The sequence below is a fragment of the Camellia sinensis genome, chromosome 1, assembly GCF_055761805.1.
Source record: "Camellia sinensis isolate YWXY chromosome 1, ASM5576180v1, whole genome shotgun sequence".
Lineage (NCBI taxonomy): Eukaryota > Viridiplantae > Streptophyta > Magnoliopsida > Ericales > Theaceae > Camellia > Camellia sinensis.
In genome coordinates this window covers 185191051-185215542 of record NC_138961.1, presented here as the reverse complement: position 1 = coordinate 185215542, position 24492 = coordinate 185191051, and the positions used below count along the sequence as shown (strand labels likewise).

The 24492-nt window shown below is 35.2% G+C and overlaps 3 protein-coding genes and 1 long non-coding RNA gene across 4 annotated transcripts; 2 read left to right on the top strand and 2 right to left on the bottom strand.

Moving 5' to 3' along the window:
* Window positions 1-443: 443 nt before the first annotated feature.
* On the bottom strand, window positions 444-11726 carry RSW3 (Glycosyl hydrolases family 31 protein). The gene is made up of 6 exons (XM_082890363.1): window positions 9877-11726; window positions 4682-4955; window positions 4462-4597; window positions 2704-2914; window positions 2372-2578; window positions 444-1010 (listed from the first exon to the last, which is right to left on the bottom strand). The coding sequence occupies exons 1-6, from the start codon at window positions 11443-11445 to the stop codon at window positions 642-644; spliced, it is 2766 nt and encodes a 921-aa protein (XP_082746489.1). The 5' UTR covers window positions 11446-11726; the 3' UTR covers window positions 444-641.
* A 4969-nt stretch (window positions 11727-16695) lies between these two features.
* Window positions 16696-17553, top strand: LOC145800641 (uncharacterized). Its single transcript, XM_082890357.1, has 3 exons — window positions 16696-16827; window positions 17041-17127; window positions 17226-17553. Exons 2-3 carry the CDS (start codon window positions 17046-17048, stop codon window positions 17531-17533), a joined length of 390 nt encoding a protein of 129 aa, XP_082746483.1. The 5' UTR covers window positions 16696-16827; window positions 17041-17045; the 3' UTR covers window positions 17534-17553.
* A 457-nt stretch (window positions 17554-18010) lies between these two features.
* On the top strand, window positions 18011-18947 carry LOC145800636 (uncharacterized). The gene is made up of 3 exons (XR_014341491.1): window positions 18011-18262; window positions 18378-18517; window positions 18598-18947. It is a non-coding gene; the product is annotated as an uncharacterized LOC145800636 (long non-coding RNA).
* A 1847-nt stretch (window positions 18948-20794) lies between these two features.
* LOC145800620 (uncharacterized) lies at window positions 20795-23784 on the bottom strand. The gene is made up of 3 exons (XM_082890337.1): window positions 23646-23784; window positions 21676-22770; window positions 20795-20931 (listed from the first exon to the last, which is right to left on the bottom strand). The coding sequence occupies exons 2-3, from the start codon at window positions 22763-22765 to the stop codon at window positions 20918-20920; spliced, it is 1104 nt and encodes a 367-aa protein (XP_082746463.1). The 5' UTR covers window positions 22766-22770; window positions 23646-23784; the 3' UTR covers window positions 20795-20917.
* Window positions 23785-24492: the final 708 nt, after the last annotated feature.

The following is a 24492-nucleotide window of genomic DNA, read 5'->3' as shown; positions in this document are numbered from 1 at the left end:
CAAAAAAATAAAAATAAAAATAAAAATAAAATTAGGCTATATTAATTAGGTTAACCGGATAAACTTGAAAATTAAAAGTTCCTTTTAAAGCCGAGCTTGCTTGGAATGGGTAAATTAAGCCCGCTGTAAAATCTGACCAGATCAGATCAGATCAAGCTAGAGATAAAACATGCTCTTATTATACCATTACAAACCCAACAAAAGCATAAACAAATTCATAGATAACCATGCAGCATGTTACACAGAATTGGGCTTTCATAGAATGACCATTTCTTATTAATTTTGAAAAACATAAATAAGTAATTTTACTTTTTGTTGGAAATACATTCTAGTGGAATGCTTATTCGTATTTATGTATATCAACCACGAGAATTAGAATGTAAGGTTAAAATTTACATTTCATTTTTAGCATACCAAACATAATTCACTCTAAAACTGAGCAATTTCAACTCCAAACAGGTCACCAAAATTATTCTTTTGAAGTTGGTATATGAGTTCACTGAAATTGCACAATTAAATATAATACTAGTGTATAAAACCAAGGAACTCAACCATTCTTATAACAAAATCCATAAGATGGAACACCTGATTTTTTATCACCTATTACGCGCTAAAAATTGAGAAAAACCACAAGTCCATCCTTACAAAATTTTAATTGTCCAATCATCTGCAATACGGACATTAGGTCTGCGGATGGTGAGAACAATTGGGCTGTGCCTCTTTCGAAGGTAAAGTGGGGCAAGTTCAATATCAGCCTTCTGGTTTGCCGGTTCAATTAAGGCACTTTTTGGTCCCGGGGAGTATCCTAGTAGTATGATCCTCTCAACAACGCAGTCCGAGGAAAATTGGGTTTTGCCAAGGGCAGAAGGTGCCATGTTTGAAGATGTAAGCTTCCCATTGGAGAACACAAAGCGCCGGTGTATGAAAGCTCCTTGTGCAAAATCAAAGGTCTTGCCATCGTCAGCATAGAGTTCACCTTCGGCTTCCTGGGTACTATTAAGAGCTATCACCTGACGTTGGGAACAGAAGTGAAAGAATAATTAATTTCTGTCCAACTGGAAAACTGCCATTCGCATTACAAAGAAAATTAAACGTGAACCCAAGTGGAATCGCAGAAAAGGATATGCTCTTTCGAATAGAAACTTCTTCATAAAGTCTATATCTAATGCTCTTTCGAATAAGCATTAGAAAATGTTGCATTTTGTTTCCTATCATTTCTTTGGTCACAGAAAAACCTAGATGAACAAATATATATATATATATATATAACTAATCAATAAATTAATTAAAAAAACATTAATTTTCGGTTGATCGCAAGAAAATAATAAGAGTAATATCAGAGAATTGAATATGAATAAATGCATTTTAGATATATTAATTTGTCTTGGGTGCTTTAGCTTGTGATCAAAGGAGCACAGACATTTCTGAGGGAAGACGGACCTCCCTAAAAAGCATGTATGACAATTCTACAACATATCTTTAACTAAACAATCAAATTTATAATATCGACACTTTACTAACACTTCTTACTCCGAACACGTCTTATGTGATGAATCCTTCCATACGAACATGTCTTATGTGATGAATACTTCCATAATAATAATCACCATGTTTGGTTTCAGACAATTGAGTCCACTTTTCAAAAAATTGAGTTTTTTGTTTTCTATATTTTTTTGTTTGTGAATTTTTTTAATATTTTACGCAATTTTTTTTTTATTTTTTAGATACACCTAATCTAAATATGTTTAAAAAATATAATATTTGTGAAAAAAACTTTAAAAAATTCGCCAAATACAAAAAATACAAAAAACAAAAACTCAATACATTTCGTATTTTGTTATATTTAATGAATTTTTTAAAGATTTTTGTACAAAGTTTTTACTTTTTAAGTATATTAAGATTTAAGTGAATCTAAATTTTTTTTAAAAAATTGATTAAAATATTTTAAAATATAAAAATACGAAGTGAAAACTCAAAAAATTGTTTTTGAAAAATGGCATTCTTCAAAACACAATTTATGCACTATAAATATGTTTTGAAGCATCGATAAGATGAAATACATTATGTGTATTACACTGTGTTATAATTGTTTCGCATTCTTTAATATGTAATTGTTTACATGAATGATATCTTGATATTTAAGTTATGAAATATATAAACCTTATAATGTATTTAGTGTTATATTTTATATTTTTCATTATCCTCCAATAAATTATTTATATATATGACATATAATACACAATAGATTTATAAAAATATAAAATTTTAACGTGTCTGAGCATGTCATGTCCTATATTTTTTGAAAATTGAAGTAGTGGCTATCCTACTTAGCTCGTGATTATAAGATTACAACTGGGTATCAAATACATACCAGAGTGTAAGGATCATTTGCCATCTGGGTGGAGCTTCGGCGAAACCGATCTTTCCTTGGTATGATGGTTCCAGCCCTTTGAAAAGCAGGAACGCCATCATCTGAAACCTCAACCTTATAGGTTGTGCCTCCCTTGTATGCAGTCCCAGAATTCAGGCAATACCATGATTGTCCACCAGGCAAATATACCGATGCATGTTTCACTCGCTGGTACGAAAGTAATGAATTTATTTATCACTTGCTTTTTTAACCATATAAGATTAAAAAAAAATAAAAAAAGAACGAAACAAGAGAAAACGTAACATAATAATATTAATAAATATCCCATGCACCTCAGTAAATATCCCCTGCACCAAGAGACCGCTTCCAACCATGAAGGCTTCATCATTGCTGAAAGTAGCTTCATCAGAAGGGAACTCCATCCAAAGTGGACGCATAACTGGAACACCAGTAGTGTTTGCCTCTCTGAATAATGTGTAGAAATATGGGAGCAACATATAACGAACATGTATGGCTTCCCTCATGAGTTCTGTATTTCGCTCTCTGAAGTCAATGGAACAATAAATAAATTACTATTGATTTACAGTAGGGTAATTAGATTACAACACTAGCCAAGCTATAACCAACAAATGTTATTTTTACGAAAACTGAAGGTGTAACTAATAACCAGCTGTGGGATGTAATAATCCAATCAAAAATAAGTAAGCATTAATTTTATTCACTTCTTCAATTTTCCAATAAACATAAGATAACAGTAATAAACTTTACCTTCAACCAGTTATGCTCAACTTAAAACACTGGAAAGGGTACACTAGTGTGTGAAACACCACCAATGTGATACATGCATAAATTGTTATATATCTTACTTATCACTATCAATTTTACAGCCCTGCCATCCTAGGGGAAAGATAATTATAAAACCTTGAAGTCTCTCTCAGTGAAGCCTACAGAAATTCTACCAGTGAGAGAAGATAAATGGTGCCAAACTTAACCAGTTAGTGAAATTTTTCACAACTTGTGCAGGACAATGGGCCACGAGTCCACAACCTCTAATCAGTTCAAAGAGTAAAACATTAGGGGATTCCCAGCAAACCAGATAAAATCAGTTAAGTCCTTAACATGCCAGCAGATCCAGCCTGAAGTAAAAGCCTGTTGGAACCCCCACCTATAGTTTGTTTTTTGATGCATGTCCTAGAAACTAGGAAGCGCATACACGCCTCCAAAGGTGGCATGTCCCACACATTGCAGTTACAAATGCTCGTCAGACACAAGCCAACATTTGTTAGGCATGCATCCAAACATATCAGATTATTTTTTAAATCTTTTAAGACCATACACACTTCCCACACACAAGGGACATGCACTGCATACATTGACCATGCGTGAAAGATTTTGGCACAAGTTTAAAAATAAAATAAATTAAAAACTTTGAACGTATTCAACCCTTCTTTAGTCTTTTTAATTTTTCAAACGCTAAACCCTAACAACTTTTAATTTGTTTGCAAACATTTGTGGCTTCTTTACATGAACATTAAGTTTTTCTCACTTCTTTTCCAATGTATAAATGTACAATTGGATGATTGTAATTATTTTTCCACTTATCTTGCTCACGTCCTGATTCTTTAAAAAACGTGCCGTGTCAATGCACCTATATGACTGAAAAGGGGGAAGGGGGAAAAGTGGGAGCTTATCCCATTCTTATCTCTCAACTATAAGATCATAGAATGGTGTTGTAATGACACTTGTAGCTTTGAAAGCGAGAGATCTGGCCATGTCTATCATGTTGCTGAGAAAGGTCGGCCCCCTAAATATGTGATGAGTGTCGGTGTCTGGCGCGTACCCAACATGGACACGCCACTTTCTAAGAAGTATCCATGAATTTTAGTATATCAATAACATACAGACACAGAAAGGAATGTATATATGTATGTATATGTAGAATCTCACAACAGCTACAAGCACACTAGTAAACAGTACACAACATTATGATCCTACGAATCCAAAGATCTCAAAATTGAAGAACAAGGTATTTTGCTTTTAAATCCAAATTAAAAATAAATATTCTCATTTAAATAGTAGAGGATACCTACCCAAATAACCAAGGTTCTCGTCTTTTGGTGTCATGATGGGCATGGGCTCTAAAGAAAGGATAGTAGGCACCTATCTGATACCAGCGAACTAACAACTCCACCTCGGGATTTCCAAAGAACCCACCAACATCCGCGCCTGGAGAAAATACTTGTTACGAATATCATCTATGAGAAAAAGGAACTTGTAACCAATTGACCAAATAAGAGGAAGTTCTGTTACCAGAGAATGTCAATCCAGTAAGACCAAGTGTCAAAATCATTGGAACTGAAACCCTGAGGTGTTCCCACTCTGCCATGTTATCTCCCGTCCAAACTGCTCCATACCTTTGGCTTCCAGGAAAAAATGCTCTAGACAGAACAAAAGGCCTGTCTTTCCCATCTCCTCGCTTTACAAGCCCATCCATAGTAGCCATGTGAAAGTAATATCCATAGGCATTATGTAATTCTCGGTGCTCGACACCTCCAATATGTAAGGCATCTCTGGGCATTGTCACCTGGTTGTAGAAAAGTAAAAATTCATACATACACACACCAGCATATGAAACATTAAATTAGAATTTAATGGAATCTAATGGAATCACCTTTTTGTTCATCATAATACAAATCTAATTCATACCAAATCAAGCATCAAAACTAGTTAGTGTGATTTTATGTGACCATTGTGAGTGTGAAGTCTTTAGATTCTAATTTCTACCTCTTATTCTCTTTCCCAAAATAGCAAAATTATTATTTCCAAGTTGTTCATAGCCCATCATGAACAACTTTAGTTACTATGGTAGCAGTACATAATAGAAAACCCTGTTCAAAACTAGTTAGTATGGTAACTACATTGATTATCAGAACCTTACAATTCACCATTCGATTTACTATTATCAATGCAAATCTATGGGTGAAAATATTTTGGTATAGAATTGACGGTGAATCACACGATTCATAAATTGATTCACGCTTTTACAATTATGCAATTCTTGAAATTATCAGATCCGACAAATTCTGCCCCCTTTGTACATCTTTTTTGGTGAAAATGACTTCGAACAAGTTGTAGTGTGTAGTATGAAAATAACCAATAGTTATGCAAAAATTGTAGTTTAATAAAATCCAATCCAATCTATAGTATAGCCCATCAGAATCTTAACCCCTTTTTTTTATCTCAGAAAAATGTCAAAATACATCTTATAAAGCTAAAGCAACTTGCACACACAAACTATCTATTGTAATTTTGATGAAATAAACACGATTTAATAAAACATGGGGAAATTGCCACAATTGGTTTTTACTTCCGTTTTTTAACAATAAGCACACACGCCTTTTAAAGTGTTTTAGATATTAAAACAAAGGATCGCCACTTACTCTTTCTTTGTAATATACTAAATTTGGGATTTTTAGGTCTTTCTTTTTAAATATTAAAGAGAATATATTATAGTATATGAATCATTATATAGTTAGTGGGATTTAGACCCACATCTCTTGCTATACAGGCATTGTCTTCCCAATTAGACATTGTAACCACGTCCTCGTATATATAAAGCATTGTATACATGTTTCAATATCAATTAATTTTAAATTTTTTTATATATACAATTGTTTCATAATTTTTATAATTTGTGCCAATCTTACTATTCACTAGGGATGGCAATTTGAAACCGGCCCGACGGGGACCCGACCCCCCAACCCCGATTAACGCGGTTTTTTCCCGAAAAATATCCCCTACGGGCCGAGGATGGTACTCAAAAATAAATCCCCGATGATTTTCGGGCCGGGGACGGTGATATATTTTTCACCCCCGACCCCGGCCCGTCCCCGGCCCCGACCCCGTCCCCGTTAGCCCCCCGAATCAAACTTATTATATATGCCCCTTAATAGTTAATATATAATATAACCCTCAACTATTCTGTTCTGTCTCTCTCACTCTCTCTCTTCCCTCTACACTCTCTCAGTCTCGCACCTCTCCTCTCTCTCACTCTTGCATCGCACCTCTCATCTCCACCTCCTCAACGCAGCCGTCACTGTCCGCGACGCCGGAGTCGCTGTCCACCTTGCTGTCGTCTCCGCCATTCGTCTCCTCCTCAGCGCAGCCTTCACCTCCGTCAACTCTTCCGTTCGCTCCACCTCCATCGCTGCCCTCTCTCAGATTTGTGTTGATCTCGTCCGATCTACGCCGATCAGCTGTTCGTCGCCGCCGATCAGCCGATCTACGCCGATCTCCTCCGTCGTCCTCTCTCTCTGTGTATACATGTATGTATATGTCTCTGTGTGTATGTATAATGTATGTGTGTGCTTGTGAATGTATACATGTAAGTATGTATGTATGTATTTGTTGAATGCTGTTGAATGTCTCTGTGTTGAATGTATACATGTGAGTATGTCTCTGTGTTGAATGTTGAAACGGATTTGGATCGGGGAACTTTCGGGGTCGGGGACGGGGACCGTGATAGGTTCCCCGTCGGGGATCGGGGCCGGGGACGGGGAAGTTTTGGCCATCGGGGATCGGGGACGGGGAGTGGGATCCCCGGCCCCGCCCCGCCCCGTTGCCATTCCTACTATTCACGATATAATTCAGTTCAGGATTTGCAAATTACGATTTCGATTTACGATGCAATTCTCGATTTGACAACTATGGTAACTACTTTATACAGCATATCAAGTTGTAAAAACTGTGTGTAACAATATATCCATATAAAAGTTCCCTAGGGTATTTGTAAAATCCAGTTTATAACTGAATGAAGCATCTGTTGATCTTCTGATCCAGTATACAAAAAAACAGCCAGCATACTACTACTAAACATCTTATTTATCACTGTGTTTCACTTGGAATTTCCAACAACCTTTTTCCCTAAATTCCGGCTTCAAATCACCATAAAGAAGAAGACCAATCCATTTCCATCAACAACCATTCAACCCCAAAACCTAAACAATACCAACCAGCCGTTCATTATCATTCACATGTACCCTTCACGACACACACAACAGCACCAAATTTGTATTTCTTTTGTAACTGGTCCCGAAAAACTTCATTTCTTGCATATAGTAATACAAATTGTTAATACTACATGTCCTTACTAGGCTTTCCACCGCCCACTATGAACCGAGTACAATCATCCCTAATAATGTTTTCCACGCTGCCCTGCATCAATTGTAGGAATCAAAGCTTGTGGCAAAATATTTATCGTACTCATCTCATTTTATAATAGATTAAAGATCCATCTCTAATGGTAAAACTAATCTGAGAAAAAAAGTCTGGAACAACTGCAAAAAGGCTTTCCAAGGACAAAGATGAGATACTTTACCTGCTAAATTGGAATCACATTCATTCTCCTAAATAATTTACGATCGCTTATAATCTTTTGGGGTTGTTTTTTGCAAGCATTAAATGTGACCAAGGCTGTAGTTTTGGCACACATTCTATGCATTTTGGTTAAACCTATGAAGCACGGGTACGGATACGAATACTGGTATTTGTACGATACGGGTACATCGATATAGTAAAATCTAAAAAAAGTAGGATACGGGAACGGCTTGGTAAGCTTGTAAAAAAAATAATTATTTTTAGTTTAGAGTAATGCAAAAAGTAATTAAATAGTTTAATTTGTTAAGATCCAACCTATAATTAACATTCAATGCTAAAAGTAAAGGTATAAATCAAAATTAAATATCAATATATTAAATAACTTATAAACTATACCTTAATTTTAAAATCATGCTATGTATAAAACTAAAAATTAAAAAGAAATCTAAGTGAGAGGAGTTTTATTTTTGTAGTGAAAGAAAATATTATTTCAATTGAGGTACGGTACGCCTTGGGTATATGATAGGTACATCTGGGTACGCCAAAAATTAAGAAGAAAATATTTGAATACGTGTTTCATGTACCTGGTAAGTATGTGCAGAGGTACCATACGAGGTACCATATGCCAGTAAGTACCCGGTACGAATACGGCATGTTTCTCGAAGTACCCATGATTCATAGGGTTAAACTAATACCTCGATCACACAACTCCAATCATATCTAAAATCAAATCGCATGATTGACTACAAATGACACAATGAAGCTACAACAAAATATAATTGTTTGCTTTACTGAAGTATATTTTGTCATTTATCCCTCTCTTTCTCCACTATTTTTTCTACTTCATGTCTTCTTCCCTCCTCCACAATCATCACAACTTACTTACTCACAGCTAGAGTGCCTAATTTAAAAGTTCACGATTTATTATGAAAAATCTAAAAACTCAGGTTTTAATTTTTTACGAGGGTCAAACCTAGAGTTTTTCTATTTTCTTCTCTCTTCTTCTTCCATTTTTTTTTTTTTTTTTTTTTTTTTTTTTTTGAGTGTGTGTGTGTGTGTGACTATGAAGCACGGATATTCAAAAAATGTTGCCGTACTCGTACTGGGTATTGATACTCGTACCGATAGGGTTGCATGCGTACCAGATACTCGAAAAAAAATACCGGGTACTTTTTATACATTCTTTGATAGTTGGATCCTCTATGGGTACTTCATGGATACAGAATGGGTATATCGGGAGTATACCAAGGTATTGGACATTGGTAGATATATATATACTTAATTTATTAGAATTCTGATTTACTTGAAATTGCAAATCCTTTACCTGATATGCCAAAGATGAAAGACGTATTATTCAATGATGAAATTGATGGAAGTGAAAATTGAAATTTCAAGTTTTCAAATTTGGCTTAGCTTTGCTTTTGGAATGAAACTTTGTTTTGTAATTTCTCCTATTCAATGGCATTAAAATAACTTATAGACTTTGCTTTGATATGAATATTGTTGAACTATGATTTCTCTTTTAGTTTTGTAATTTCTCCTTTTAATTTTGGTATTAAACTTTGATTTGTAAATTGAACGTCAAACTATAAATTGTAAAAAATAAAAATAAAAAATTGACGTATCCCAACCGTATCCGTATCTTTTTTTCTTTAAGTTTTGTTGTATCAGCATACCTGTCACCTAGCCGTACCAATATCCGTATCCACACCCGTGCTTCATAAGTGTGTGATTTCCCCCAATTAGTTATCATTGGAACAAAAAAAATTTTTGATAAACATCATTGGAGGAAATTTATGCAGCACATGAAATCATAAACAATGTTAAGATTAAGAACCATGTAAAACTGCATTAAAGAATTGGCAAATCCAGTCTATAACCAACTGGAGCATCTGCATATAGTGGTCTCATGCTGCAATGCGCAGCATATAAATGTTGGCATACTGCTACTAAACATTAGTATTACTTATCCTTTTGTATTATGTGTAAATAATCATTCCAAATGAAGGTTTGACAATCTCAGGAGTATTATTTAGAACACAGTACAAAACTACATGCGCCCACATGGCATGGCTACTAAAAAAGACAGAAGCACAAGAAAGAAACACAACCAAAACCAAGTAACATACCTCTGGACCATTAAAAACTGAAGGTTCATTCATGTCATTCCAGATGTACAAGGAGGGAGTTGAACCGACATAATTCTCATATGAGAACTTCTCAGCCCACCATGACCTGATCTCTGGGTTTAACATATCTGGGTACGATGAAGATCCAGGCCAACACCACCCATCATAATCCCTGCCACTTGCATCCTTAACATAATAACCCTTCTGGGTAGCCTCCTTGTGCAAATGGAAGGACTCATCCCTCTTAATATGAGGGTCCACAATAGTAACCATGTGCCTACCCTTTGCAGCCAACTTCTTCTGCATCTCTTCGGGGTTAGGGAAGTGCATCCTATCCCATGTGAAATATTTCTTCCCATCTGTGTGCTCGATATCAAGCCACAAAACATCATATGGGATATCATGTTCATCAAATTTTGAATCAACTTGCTCAACATCCTCCTCATCCCTGTAATTCCATCTACACTGATGATAAGCCGTGGCAAAAAGCTGTGGCATTGCTGGAGTTCCCGTCACACTAGTATACTGCCTAACAACATCTTTTGGCCCAGGACCCACAAAAAAGAATGCATCAACAACACCAGCCTCAGACATCCACAGAGTATCGATCCGGTTTTGATCCGAAGGAAGCACAATTGAGGACTCGGCATTCCAACCAGAACCAAGAACATCAATCTGCATTTCAGCAGCATTCAACCAGAAAAACCCAGAAGTCCCCCGAACTTTACCATGGGCAATCATGAAAGGAATGGACCCATAAATCCCAAATGGTGATTCATGTAAATACTCAAACACATCCAAATTGAATAGCCTATAAGGTTCAGATTCTTCAACCCCAGGTCCTCTAGTAGGTTTCAGAGCAAGACTAGTGGCATGTTCAGGAATACCGTAAACAAAATCAGCACCATAAAACGATACATCAAAGCTAATTGATTGAGGACCATAAGGCCTCGTATCAGTGTGCCCTTTAAACCTCTCTTCCCAATCTTCCTCTTCTTTTTTCACCCTCAATTGCTCAAAATCAAACAACCCATGTGAATTCAACGAGACTACGACCTTACCTCCATCCTCTCTTACATAGATCTCAAACGGGTCGTGCTTAAGAACAGCCTCGTACCCATCTGACAAATAAACAACCGAGGAAGGACCCGAATCGCCGATCTCCTCGGAAACACTCTGCAACCAGAGCTTCGTGGTCAAGAACTCAGGAAGGATCACATCGGGGACTTGGAAGCGTATTTTGGGGGGATCAAGACTTGGGTCTTCGTCGATCTTGAGCCTCAAAATACCATCTTGGTAAGCAGAAAGTGTAAGAATCAACGGGTTGATTGGGTCTTCAGTTTGTGGGTCTTTGAGGATGAGCTTGGCGGTGAGATCGCCGTCGAGGATGGAGACATGGGAGGCGATGAGGGAGGAGGAACCGGGTTCGCGGGATCGAGCTCGCTTGCAGAATGGGGTTTGATTGCAGTTCCTGAACTCGTCTCTTTTCCAGGAAGAGACTAAGGTGGTCAAGTGAGTGATCAAGAGGAGATAGAGGAAGAGAAGATGATAGAGATTTTGACTTGTCATTGTTCAATTGTCTGCGACTACTATGGATGAGTAGCTCTCATCTCATGCTACAATTCCAGGCTTCTTCTTTTTCTTTTCTTTTTTTGTTGTCTTTCAGAAGGGTGTTTAGAACCCTAACCCTAGAAATGGAGAGAGAGAGAGAGAGAGAGAGAGAGAGTCTTGTGGTGTGGGTATAAAAAAAACTATGTAGAGTTGAATCTGTTGAGATGCGAGGCCCGGAGGAAGACAGCCATTGCACTTTCTCAGTTTACATCCAATTTTTTATTTATTTATTTATTTGGTATTAATTAACAAAAATTAATTATTTAAATATTAACAATCAAATTAGGCTTTATACAGTTTTTTTAATATTCGAAAAAATTCATTTATTACAAATTTCATGATTCGCAAATAAAAGTTTCTTACTAATTAGTAGTGTGGCAAACCAAGAATTTTTTTGATTAGTTGGCTTATAAAACAAAACAAATTATTTGAATTATTTCATTGCCTGAAATCGATATATTACATAAAGGGGATTTTTTTTTAAGGTCCTTAATAATAACAATTTAGAGGGTAAAGGACACACAAAAAGATAGTGATGCCTCACGTCCCTGAAACAACTTCGCGCGCGTTTTTAATTATTTTGTGAACCAAAATACCCTCGCCAAAATCAACACAGAACCAAACTCATTCCGACTTCTCAGTTACATTCCAAACATCCAGCACCTTCACGAACAGGAGAACAGCAGAATTAGGGTTTCAACATCATCTGCACCATCGACATTACAGCTTCGTTATCTTCTCCAAAAATCATTCCCATTCCTTCCTCACAAATTTCTCTGACCTAGGTTAAAGCTTCGTTTTCACGGCTCATCATCATCTCAGTCCATCTTCGTCACGTCGCATCTTCATCGCGGGCCATATCAGCTCATCATTCAAGGTTCATCCTAACTCTGGTCAGTTTTTCTACAATACAACTAGATTTTCTCTGGAAACACAGTTAATAGCATTTTATAATAACCTTTCATAAATTAGGGTTTCAATTTCGTAATAAAAAGCTACCTGAATTTGAAAAAATTTATTTCTGTGTATTTTGAAATTATTCTTCAACATATTTGTGTGATTTTATCTGTAAATTTCTCTGGCATTTGAATTTCTCTGATTTTTTATTAATGTAATTTTCTTCTTTCAATTTTCTCTGGCATGTTTATTTTCACAACAATTTTTTGTGTTTTTATCTTATTCTTGAACTTGTTTCTGTAATTCTGTCTATAAATTTTCCTGCTCCGTAAATTTCTCTGTAATATGTATTTTTAATTGCAATGTCTATCTTAATCTAGAATGTCTATTGCTTTCTTGCCTCTGTCTTAAGTTTCTCTGGTATTTATAATTTTCTCTGACCACATCACATCACTTTCCTCCCTTGTGTCTTTGTCATTTTCAATTTTCTCTAGAATTTTAATATTGTGGACTGGAATGAATGTTTCTTCTTGGAATTTTCTCTGCCATATGTACTTTGAGAAAAAGTTATTTCTCTGAATTTTGATCTTATTCTTGAATATGTTTCTGTCATTTTGTCTCTGAATTTCTCTGCTTTGTAAATTTCTCTGGAATATGTATCCTTCTCTGCAATGTCAATTACACTCTTGCCCCTGTCTTAAGTTTATCTGGTATTTATAATTTTCTCTGACCACATCACATCACTTTCCTCCCTTGTGTCTTTGTCATTTTCAATTTTCTCTGGAATTTTAATAATGTGGACTGGAATGAATGATTCTTCTTGGAATTTTCTCTGCCATATGTACTTTGAGAAAAAGTTATTTCTCTGAATTTTAATCTTATTCTTGAATATGTTTCTGTCATTTTGTCTCTGAATTTCTCTGCTTTGTAAATTTCTCTGGAATATGTATCCTTCTCTGCAATGTCAATTAAACTCTTGCCCCTGTCTAAGTTTCTCTGGTATTTATAATTTTCTCTGACCACATCGCACCACTTTCCTCCCTTGTGTCTTTGTCATTTTAAATTTTCTCTGGAATTTTAATATTGTGGACTGGAATGAATGTTTCTTCTTGGAATTTTCTCTGCCATATGTACTTTGAGAAAAAGTTATTTCTCTGAATTTTAATCTTATTCTTGAACATGTTTCTGTCATTTTGTCTCTGAATTTCTCTGCTTTGTAAATTTCTCTGGAATATGTATCCTTCTCTGCAATGTCAATTACACTCTTGCCCCTGTCTTAAGTTTCTCTGGTATTTATAATTTTCTCTGACCACATCGCACCACTTTCCTCCATTGAGTGTCTCTATCATGGTTAATTTTCTCTGCTTGTGTATGTAAATTTTTCTTGCATTTTAATATTATGAATTGAAATTTTCTCTGGAATGGAAATTTCCTCAATAATGTGTAATTTTCTCCAGAATGTGCATTTTTCTCTGGTATGTTTATTTTGTTCAATTCTTGATTTCAATATGGTGTACTTCTCAGTGCCATGTTTACATTACTTTGTTTATTTTATCTTTGCTAATTGTGGAATGCAAATTTTCTTTCACTTGCCATATTTACTTTTTTCTATCATTCATTTTCTCTGGTATGTTTACTTCTATCTGTAATTTAAACAATTATTGAAAATTTCTCTCCCATGTTTATGATGCCGTGTTGATTTTCTCTTACATGTCAAATTTTCTGTAATTTTCCCTTATCTGTAATTTTCTCTGGCATATCCAATTTTCTTCCTTATCTGTAATTTTCTCTGACATTTTCATTTTTCTCTGGGATTTAATGTTGACATCTCTATGCTTTAATCATTGTCTAGAAATGGCAAAACGTAAAGGCAGCGAAACACCGGAAACACCAAGCAAAAAACAGAAACTGTCTCAGTCTTCTTATGGACTAGGATCAAAAACCAGCAGCAAAACACTAGAAACACCAAGGAAGCAAGAACAACTCTCTCAGTCCTCTTATCATCTAAGATCAAAAACCAGCACTAAAACACCACAAACTCCTTCCCAAAACACACAAGTCCAAGCTGATGAAGCAACTAGCATCCAGATGAGTACCCCAACTTCAAAAGACTCAAGCTCAAGGGGGAAAAAACCTGTTAAACTCCACAGAAAGAGAGCTCACTACAGCATTCAATTCCGATCCAACCTCTCATCTGTCGTCTCCTTCTTTCAAACACTTAAATTCAGTTCAAAACATCTTCTAGAGCTTCAAAAGACCCCATTCTGGTATTTGATCCAAGCTCTAACCACTGGAAGGATGGATCCAAAGAAATCTAGGAAATCCGATGATGATGTAGTTGCCATAATCCAATGTTACAATGAAAAAACAAAAACATTCACAGTTGGGAAGAAGAACCTGACCTTTACAACAAATGACATGACCTTGATTTTTGGTTTGGAATGAGGTAAAGGAGCCATGTCATTAAGATACTCTAAAAAGCCAAAATCTGCATTCCTCAGGAGAAGATTCCAAAAGGACACAAGGCTCACTGGTCCTGTTCTTAAAAATGCCTTGGTCAAAGCAATGAAAGGCAAGCAACCAACTGACTTCAAAGATGTAGCAATCATTGTTACATTGTACTTGTGTCTCACCCTATTTTTTGCAACAAGTGGGAATTCAATAGGTTGGGTTTTTATAAAGTATGTGGAACCTCTTGAATCAATGAAACAGTATGATTGGCCGGAAGCAATCACATCAACATTGATTGATTCTATCATGGCATTGCATAGAACTCCAGAAAAAGTTACGGGGTGTGTCATTGCATTGCTGGTAAGTATAATATCCATTCAAATTTGCAGTTATCATACTTACAAATTTGTGCATTTACAAAATTTTATTTACTTTCATTTTCATCACAGTATTGGCTATGTGAACATGCAACTATCATTGACTCAGAAGACAGTAACACAACAGACTTCCCAAGATGTGCCAAGTGGAACCTTCAAACCTTGACAAAACAGCTGCAGAAGACACCAGTCCACTCTCTTACACCTCGACAGGTTAGATTCCTATTGCTACCGAAATCTCAGTGAAATTTCAAAATTTCTCTGACCACTGCTTTGTTTCCATCCTTGTGCATTGATTGATTAAGATTAATTTTCTCTGAAATATCAATTTCTGTTTTCTTCTTTGTTAACCACTGGTCTATTTCTGCCATTGTAATCAATTTTCTCTGCCATCCAAATTTCTCTGACCACAATTGTAACACATTAACTTATATGCCCTGATTCATTTTCTCTAATATCTGAATTATGTTCTTTGTTACATAATTTTCTCTGGCCCATCAAATTTTATCTCCTTGTGTGTAATTTTCTCTGCCCATAACTTGTGTGCCTTGCATCTTTGATAAACACTGTTTATTTCTACCCTTCTAATGAATTTTCACTGGAATTCAAATTTCTCTGACACAAATATAGTAAAACATTAACTTATAAACACTACTTATTTCACTGTTTCATAATTTTCTCTGCCCCATAAAATTAACTCCATGTCTCTAATTTTCTCTGGCCCAATACAATTTTCTCTGAAGTTTGTTTCCAATTAGTATCATTTAGATGAATTTTATTTTCCTTATTTGAATTTTTTCTCTCAGTGAATTTTGTAACATTTCTCTAATAAAAGAGTCTCCTGTTACAGATTGATAACAAGCAGCTAGTCAAAAACCCATCTGAGGAGTTCTGTCTTGGCAAAAAGACGAAGAAAGAATTAAAAAAGGCAATTGTCATATTCAAGGAGACATTACAAGATCCATCTGAAGATGGAGGAAATGAACAAAAAGAAGGCAACACAGAAGAATACGAAGCCAGCAATGGACAAGAACATCAAGCAAGCAGCACAGAAGAAGAAACCACCAAAGAAAGTGAAGAAACAGAACCAGAAGACAAAGAACAAAATGAACAGAAAGAAGAAGACAGTGAACAAGAAGATGAAGATGAAGATGAACAAGAAGAAGAGAACAAGGATGAAAGTGATGAAGAAGAAAATAATGAGCAGATGGACCAACAACATGATGGCATTTGTGGCTCAACAATGCATCAGCCTGAAGAATTTGAGGAATCAAAGGATGCCCAAATTGCTGATCTACGTCAAAGACTGAAGGCACTGTCTCAATCTAAAAAAGAAGAAGACAGAAATTGGATGGAATTACTTGCTGAAAAGGATATTTCAATAAGAATCCTGACATCACATAACTCAGAACTTCAAGAAAAAGAAAGCACAATCCGAATGAAACTAAGGATGTTGGAGGTTGAAAAACAGACGATGCAAAAACAATTCAACAGTTGAGGTGTTCAAATTCGGAGCTTGAAACTGAAAATGCCAAATTGCATGAACAAGTTCAAGAACTATCTGTCCAACTAGCAACACAACCATACCGAACACCACCACAACTTCAACCACAAGGTCAGTGAAAATCTTGAGCCACAAAAAGTTATGTCCTTGTGCCATCATAACTCAGAGAAATTTCTATTTATTATAATTTTCTCTGTCATTGGTAATTTTCTCTGGAAGTTATATCTCTCTCAACACATTAGTTATATTTCTACTGCTCATTTCATTTCTCTGTATATTTTCTTATTCCATTTTTGCGGCTTGTTTGATTTTCACTGTGTATAGTTGGAATGCAACTGGAACAACAACCAACAACCCAACAAGAGCAAATCCCACACAAACAACAACCGAAACAAAAGAAGAAACTCTATGGTAACTTCAAAATATTGAATTAAATAAATTTACATATTGAAATATCATCTGTTGCTTCAGAGAAATTTCACCTTTCCTAATATTTTCACTGCCTACAGTCAAAAAAGATCCAACCTCAATGATAAAAAATTTAAAGGCAAAAGAAAGGAAGGAAAAGCAGCATGATCCAGAATTCCAATATCCGAAAGTTGTGAAAGTGACCAGAGCTTCAAAACAAGCTGCAAAACAAGTTGAGCAAAGCACGAAGGACAAAGAAGTGCTTGATGCTGATGCATACGTCTTGCCTCAACCTATAAACATCACAAAATCTTGGGTCTTTCCACAAACTCTTCCCATTTCAAGATTGATAAAAGATCATATAAAAGACATCTTGCAGCACATATCAAATGTGTCTGGGCTTGAGTAAGTACAACAAACAAAATAGAACATAACAAACAACAAATTACAAACTTATGTTGCATTAACAACAATTCAATCCCTTCTTTGTCATCTTGTATAGCTTTAATTTGGACAAGTGAGTTGAATATCATTACCTTTGAAGACATTGGAAACCTCATAAAGCAAAAAGAAATTGCCAACAATGTAAGTCTTTCCCTTTCATCAACATTTCTCTGCAATGTTCCATCAGCCTTTATAAAACAATATTACAATTATAAATCATATTTTTCAGGTCATTGATGGCTATGGAGAGATCCTTTTGGCTGACCAAATCAGAGAGAAACAACAACCAACCTCATTTTTTTTCACATCCATGTGCCTGGTATGTTACTACTATTTTATTTGATTTTCTCTGGAATTTACTTTCTACTTTCTCTTCTTAATATACTTCTTGAAGTCAGTTGTGTCACTAACAAAACCATTTTTTGATTTTCTCTGAGCACAGAATTTCATCAACATGACAGAAAATCAAAGTTTTCGAGTGTCCTTATTTGACAAGCATATTGAAACAGCATAGAGGAACTATAGGTTCCTCCATTTCCCAATAAATACTGGAGGTAATGAGAAGTCCACACATGGAAATCACTGGACCTTGCTTGTCCTGGACAAACAAGACAATTTATGGAGGTTCTACAACTCACTGAGGCCAAGGAGAGATGATGCAGAAGACAAATATGTCAAAGATGCAAAACAATTGGTAACGAGTGCAAATTTCTCTGATCCATCATCATCTTTATGTGATGATAATTTTCATAGAATCCCATTGACTTGTCCGTAAATTTCTCTGTTATATAAAAATTATTTTTTTGCAGCAAGATTACGTGGAGAATTTTTTGAAAGCTTGTCTTGAAAGAGACGCTCAATCACAACCCTCCTTCAAATTAATTAACTCACAAAACACAAGTTATGACTTTGAGTATGTCAACAATGCTCCACAACAAGAAAGCGATTCGTAAGTTTCATACATCTATAAATAAGATAATTTCAGTTGCATGTTTCTTAAAACTAACCATACCTATAATTTGTATGCAGTCTGGATTGTGGCCTCTTCGTCTGCTATATAATGAAACAATATAGCAAGCATGAACCTATCAAATCCAAATTGTCCACACAAGAGATAAGGTTGATGAGGGCAGAACTCATAGAGAGATTTGTGACCGAAGTTGGCCGGTCATGGACTGAACCAATTGAAATACCCCCAGAAGAACCACAAATGTAATAGTGAAACTAGTGAAAGGAAGACAATGTACATATCCACACAGAGAAAATTGTCTCACATATATGTATATATCCTTTCTTGTTGATACATTGAAGGAATGATGATCCTTGACGTATATGTATATATCCTTTCTTGACTAATCTAAATTTCATTTTTTTTTTTTATTTCGACTAATGTAAATTTCAACAATTGTCTGCCAGAGAAAATTGTCTGCCAGAGAAAAATGTCTGCAGAAATTTCTCTGGTATAAACTACCAGAAATTCACAGAGAAATTTAACTTTTATCGTCCCAAGGGGATGCCTATATGATCATGTAATTTGTAAAACTTTGTGTTGGTACAAAACAATCATCAAACTCAACAAAACACAAAGCACACAGTAATTTTATCTGCCACTGGAAAATTTCATTGCATGAATTTCAAATTTCAGAACACAATGCCCATATAGTTTTCTCTGATGGTGAAAAATTTCTCTGGTGAAAATTTCTCTGGCTTTGACACAAATTTCTGAGTTCAAGTGAGTCCAGAGAAATTCTTCCCTGGTCCAGAGAAATTCTCAACTCAGAGAAATTCTCAACTCAGAGAAAATCCAAAAGAGCTTGATTTTGTTTCTTGGTTGTAGAATAATTTTTTGAATGCTCTGTCTGCTGTGCACATTTCTTGAAATGACTGATATGAAGCTACCAGAAATTTACAGATAAATTTAACTCATATCTCACCAAAGAAGGTGCCTATATGATCATTCAATCTCTAATGCACTGTGTTAGTACAAAACAATTATCAAATTGAAAAAACACAATCCACACAGTACTTTAGTCTGCCATTGTCAAATTTATGTGGATGAATATGAAGCTTCAAAACACAACACACAGAATTTTCTCTGCCATAGGAAAATTTCTCTGGATAAATTTGACAGGTACTACAAACCCACTGCCTATAGCATATATCAACAAACACACTTTAACTGATATTGAAAAATTTCTCTGGATGAATTTGATTGATATTATTATATACACTGTCAAAAAAATAAATTTCACAAAACAAAATACACAAAGTAATCATCAAATGTATTATTCCATCAATAAAATGTATAATCCTCAACTATTTACCAAAGGTTCCTTGCATGTCCTCTTATTATGGTGACCAATACTCTCACAACGACTACACTTAATCACCCTTTTAAACTCTCCAGTAGAAGCAATTCTGTTCTTCTTCGGCCTCCCAGCAGGTCTCTTGCTCAATGGAGGTAAAATCATAGCATCTTCAATGCTACACACAGGTTTTTCAACAGTTGGAACTGGGCCAATCGAAAAGGAGTATGCTTGACGATACATATCAGCATGAAAAAATGGTTCAACAAATGAATTCAAATTCTTTCCACTCCTAAAAATTGCAGCAACAGCATGTTGACATGGATACCTATTTATTTCCCATTTTCGACATGAACAAGTTCTCAACCCAAGATCAACCATAACCGAAGGAAAACAATGCACTTCAAAGACATTATCAGATGATAAACTCACATTCCATGTCCTCCCGTCCAAAAAAGACTTCTCCAACACACTATCCATACGAGGACACAAAATTTTATTCCATTTACTAGAGAGCAGCCTCCTATCAGACCTCATATTCATGATTTGCAACCGTATCATGTCCACCAAATTTGTTATTGGCAAGTGCCGAGCTTCTCGTATCCATGAATTGAATGACTCAGCAACATTTGAATACATCTCACCATAACGTTTCCCTGCAAAATATGCATCACTCCAATTTTCATATGGTAAACTTCTCAAGAAAACACTCACAATGTCTCCTCCCTCACTTTTTAACTCATTTAACTTGAAATGAAATGATGCCTTTGTTGGAGCATATGCACATTCTGAAAACTTGGACACAATCGTCTCCCTAACCAAATTTGTGTTTCCACATGACAACTTATCCCTCAAATTTCTCTTTAGATGTTCCAGACAAAATCCATGAAAGCAGTTCGGGAAAAACCTAGCAATTCCCTCCACAATTCCACAATGTCGATCTGATATGAAACTTATCACCCTTTCTGATCCTAATACTCCATATAAATGTTCAAGAAACCAACACCAATTGTCTTTATTCTCAGCATCAACAACAGCAAAAGCTACAGGAAAAAACCTACAAAACAAATAGGAACAAGCATATTAGGTACACACATGCAGAGAAAAATAGAACAATAAACAACCAGAAAAGTTTGACACTGCCAACATCCAGAGAAAATTCACACATTTGCAACATCCAGAGAAAATTGAATAAGTGACCAGCTACAGAGAAAATTCACACAATCATAATATACAGAGAAAATTCACTTGGTGACCACCTACAAAACAACAGAGAAAAATAGAACAATAAAACAACCAGAGAAGTTTGACACTGCCAACATCCAGAGAAAATTCACACATTGGCAACATCCAGAGAAAATTGACTTAGTAACCAGCTACAAAGAAAATTCACACAATCATAATATACAGAGAAAATTCACTTAGTGACCACCTACAAAACAACAGAGAAAAATAGAACAATAAAACAACCAGAGAAGTTTGACACTGCCAACATCTAGAGAAAATTCACACATTGGCAACATCCAGAGAAAATTGACTTAGTGACCAGCTACAGAGAAAATTCACACAATCATAATATACAGAGAAAATTCACATAGTGACCACCTACAGATACAATTCACACAATGACAACATCCAGAGAAAATTCATACACTGACAAAAATCCATTGAAAATTCTCACAGTGGCCACAACAATAGAAAATCCACAGTGGCCAAAACCAGAGAAAATTCACATTCACTCAATTCCTACATGTATAGAAAATTCACATACTTAGATAAAAATAGATATATTTACAATTACCTTCATTCCCATCTTTCCCCGTTGCAGCAAGCATAACTCCTTTGTATCGTCCTTTCAAAAATGTTCCATCAAGAAAAAGTAATGACTGACAATATTTGAAACCAGCAATGCATGCATGAAAAGCCACAAACACCCTTTTGAAACGCTTGTTATCTTCAAAATCTAACTCAAAACGACTCCCTGGATTGTTCTTCAATGCCTCATCAAAATACCACCGTAATTGATCAAATGACAAACAAGAATCCCCATATGTACTACATTTTGCTTTCTCAACACTCAACCAACCACAGTTATAACTAATTGAGACCCCATACTTGTCTTTCATTTCTTTCACAACATCCACTGGACGAGTTAAAGGTTTTGCACTTACCTCTTCAAGTATCAGCCCAGAAACCAAGCTGGAAGTCATCCTCGAATGTTTACTCGTACGAACCGCCACACCACACGTATGTTCATTGTTCAAAGTCCTTATGTAGAAGAACCCATTTGTTTTTTCAACAGAAGCATGTACACGCCACATACATCCCCTTGATTCCTTATATGCACATTCTGCCGTAACCTTCAGCTTGTCATTTTTAACATACGTAAACTGAAAACCAACCTCAATAGCATACTTGCATAAAAAAGTACGGAACTCAACCACACCACCCTCAAACTTTTGTCCAACACTCGTAATATTATTCCGCCAACTAGCCGACAATAACACCTTTTCTTGGTGAGAACAAAACTTAGAGAGTGAATTCCTTTCAACATCCACCAGCCTATCACACTCACCATCCACAACATCTACCCAATTAGACCCCACTTCATCCTCTTCATCAGAAGTACTACATCTACTAACTGAAACATCAACTATATCAACACCGCGTGCACAAACAACCCTCAACATATTCAGAAAATCAATATTATTTCGAACCATACAATTCGGATGGCCCAAAATAGAATATGAAATATACATAGTCTCAGGTTTCAAATTCTCCCATATTTTACACAAAATGCCAACCAATTCCTCAAAATTCAATTCGCATGAAACATTAATGACAATAGTATCATTCCCATATTTGCACAGCAACAACACTGCACTGTCCATTGAAACTGAAACAAAAAACAACAAAGAAAATCACAGAAACACTTCACAATAACAACATAAATGTACAGAGAAATTTCTAAAAATCATAATTTTCTCTGAACTTAAAATAAAACTCCAAAGACATCTACAAACTGATATTCACCTTCAAGATGATAAAAAACAAAATCACAGAAACTTAATGAATCACAGAGAAATTTACTGCTAACAATTAAACACAATTATAGAAAAAAAATCACATAGAATACAAGTCCAGAGAAATACTTTTCTCTGAACTACAAACTGAAAGTGAGTAACAAACTTACAATTTTCTCTGAACTACAAATACAAGTATAGAGAAATTTATGAACTTACATTCACTTTCTCATATTCTATCTCCATTGCAAACTTCTAATAATATGTCCATATACACTTATAATTTCCTCTGGACTACACAAACAATAGTGCAGAAAATGAAATTTCTCTGGTTTGAAAAAACATAGAACACAACTATAATTCATCAGCATGTTGATAAAAAACAGAGCACCAAAAATGAACTCTAAACATCAAAATCACCTACACTGTCAACACTATCTGAAATTGATCAAAAAAACAAAGAATGAAAAATTAATTCCAAAAATAAAAATCAACTCTATCAAGCTGGCCTCTCTCTAAACAAAAATCAAAATACATTTGGAATCTAAATCGAAAACAAACCTAATTCAACTCAACTCAAAAACCTACGCGATCAACACACTGTCAACACTCTTTCAAATTGATTAAAAAACAAATAATAAAAAATTAATTCCAAAAATAAAAATCAACTCTATCAAGCTGGCCTCTCTCTACACAAAAATTCAAAACAAATATCAAAATGCATGTGCTATCTCCATCGAAAACAAACCTGATTCAACTCCACTGAAAATCTACGCGATCAATACACTATCACACCACTGAAATCTCCGACGAAATCTCCAACAAAATCTACACGATCGTAGCAATCTTTCTCGTCAACTCCACTGAAATCTCCGACGAAATCTCCACCATAAAATCTCCACTGAAATCTCCGACGAAAACTCCGACAAAATCTCCCCTTCAAATTCGGTTTCCAAAATGTATCAGTTAAGTCAACCATATAATATTCAAACAAATTTATGTTATAAAGGAAGGGTAATTTAGGTACTTTATAACCTAAAATAAATTTGAGGGACCTTAGCCATCAAAACATATTATAAAGGACCTCTCCTCATATCAAAAGTAGAGGAGGGACCTTAGGCCAATTTTCCCTTACATAAATAAATCAAACTTAAATATATTATAAAATTTGTTAAGTTTTTAATTCAAATTTAAATAACCAATCTATTACTTATCCTAACTCGATTGTAAGAATTTTACAAAAAAATGTCATGCCTGACTCTTGTTCAACTCAATTAAAACTCATTTGAAATTGCTATGAAAGATAAATAAATCAAATTTAAGTAAGTTTTTAAAATCAGGATTAAGCAAACCATTACTCAACTCAAGTTAGTTCGTTCGTTTTCAAACAACATAACTTCTGACTCTCTGCATTTGCACTGGTAGCTCTACAAGAGACTTCATAGCCTTCTGATTATTATTGTTAATTCTCTATGGAAAGTTGCACTATCATTCTCATCGTTGCTTCTGACTTTCCAATTGTTCGTGCTTGTCTGGAACACGGATCATTCATTCCAAGTATCAATAATTGACTTAAGCCTATTGGGTGTAAATTT

Excerpts from the sequence above, each read along its gene's own strand:
- RSW3 (XM_082890363.1), bottom strand. The coding sequence starts at position 11,445 with ATGACAAGTCAAAATCTCTATCATCTTCTCTTCCTCTATCTCCTCTTG. Across the intron at positions 2,915-4,461 it reads CGAGAACCTTGGTTATTTGG|AGAGCGAAATACAGAACTCA; the intron begins GTAGGTATCCTC and ends CATTGACTTCAG. Across the intron at positions 2,579-2,703 it reads TGCAGGGGATATTTACTGAG|CGAGTGAAACATGCATCGGT; the intron begins GTGCATGGGATA and ends CTTTCGTACCAG.
- LOC145800641 (XM_082890357.1), top strand. The coding sequence starts at position 17,046 with ATGCAACTGGAACAACAACCAACAACCCAACAAGAGCAAATCCCACAC. Across the intron at positions 17,128-17,225 it reads ACAAAAGAAGAAACTCTATG|TCAAAAAAGATCCAACCTCA; the intron begins GTAACTTCAAAA and ends CACTGCCTACAG.
- LOC145800620 (XM_082890337.1), bottom strand. The coding sequence starts at position 22,765 with ATGGACAGTGCAGTGTTGTTGCTGTGCAAATATGGGAATGATACTATT.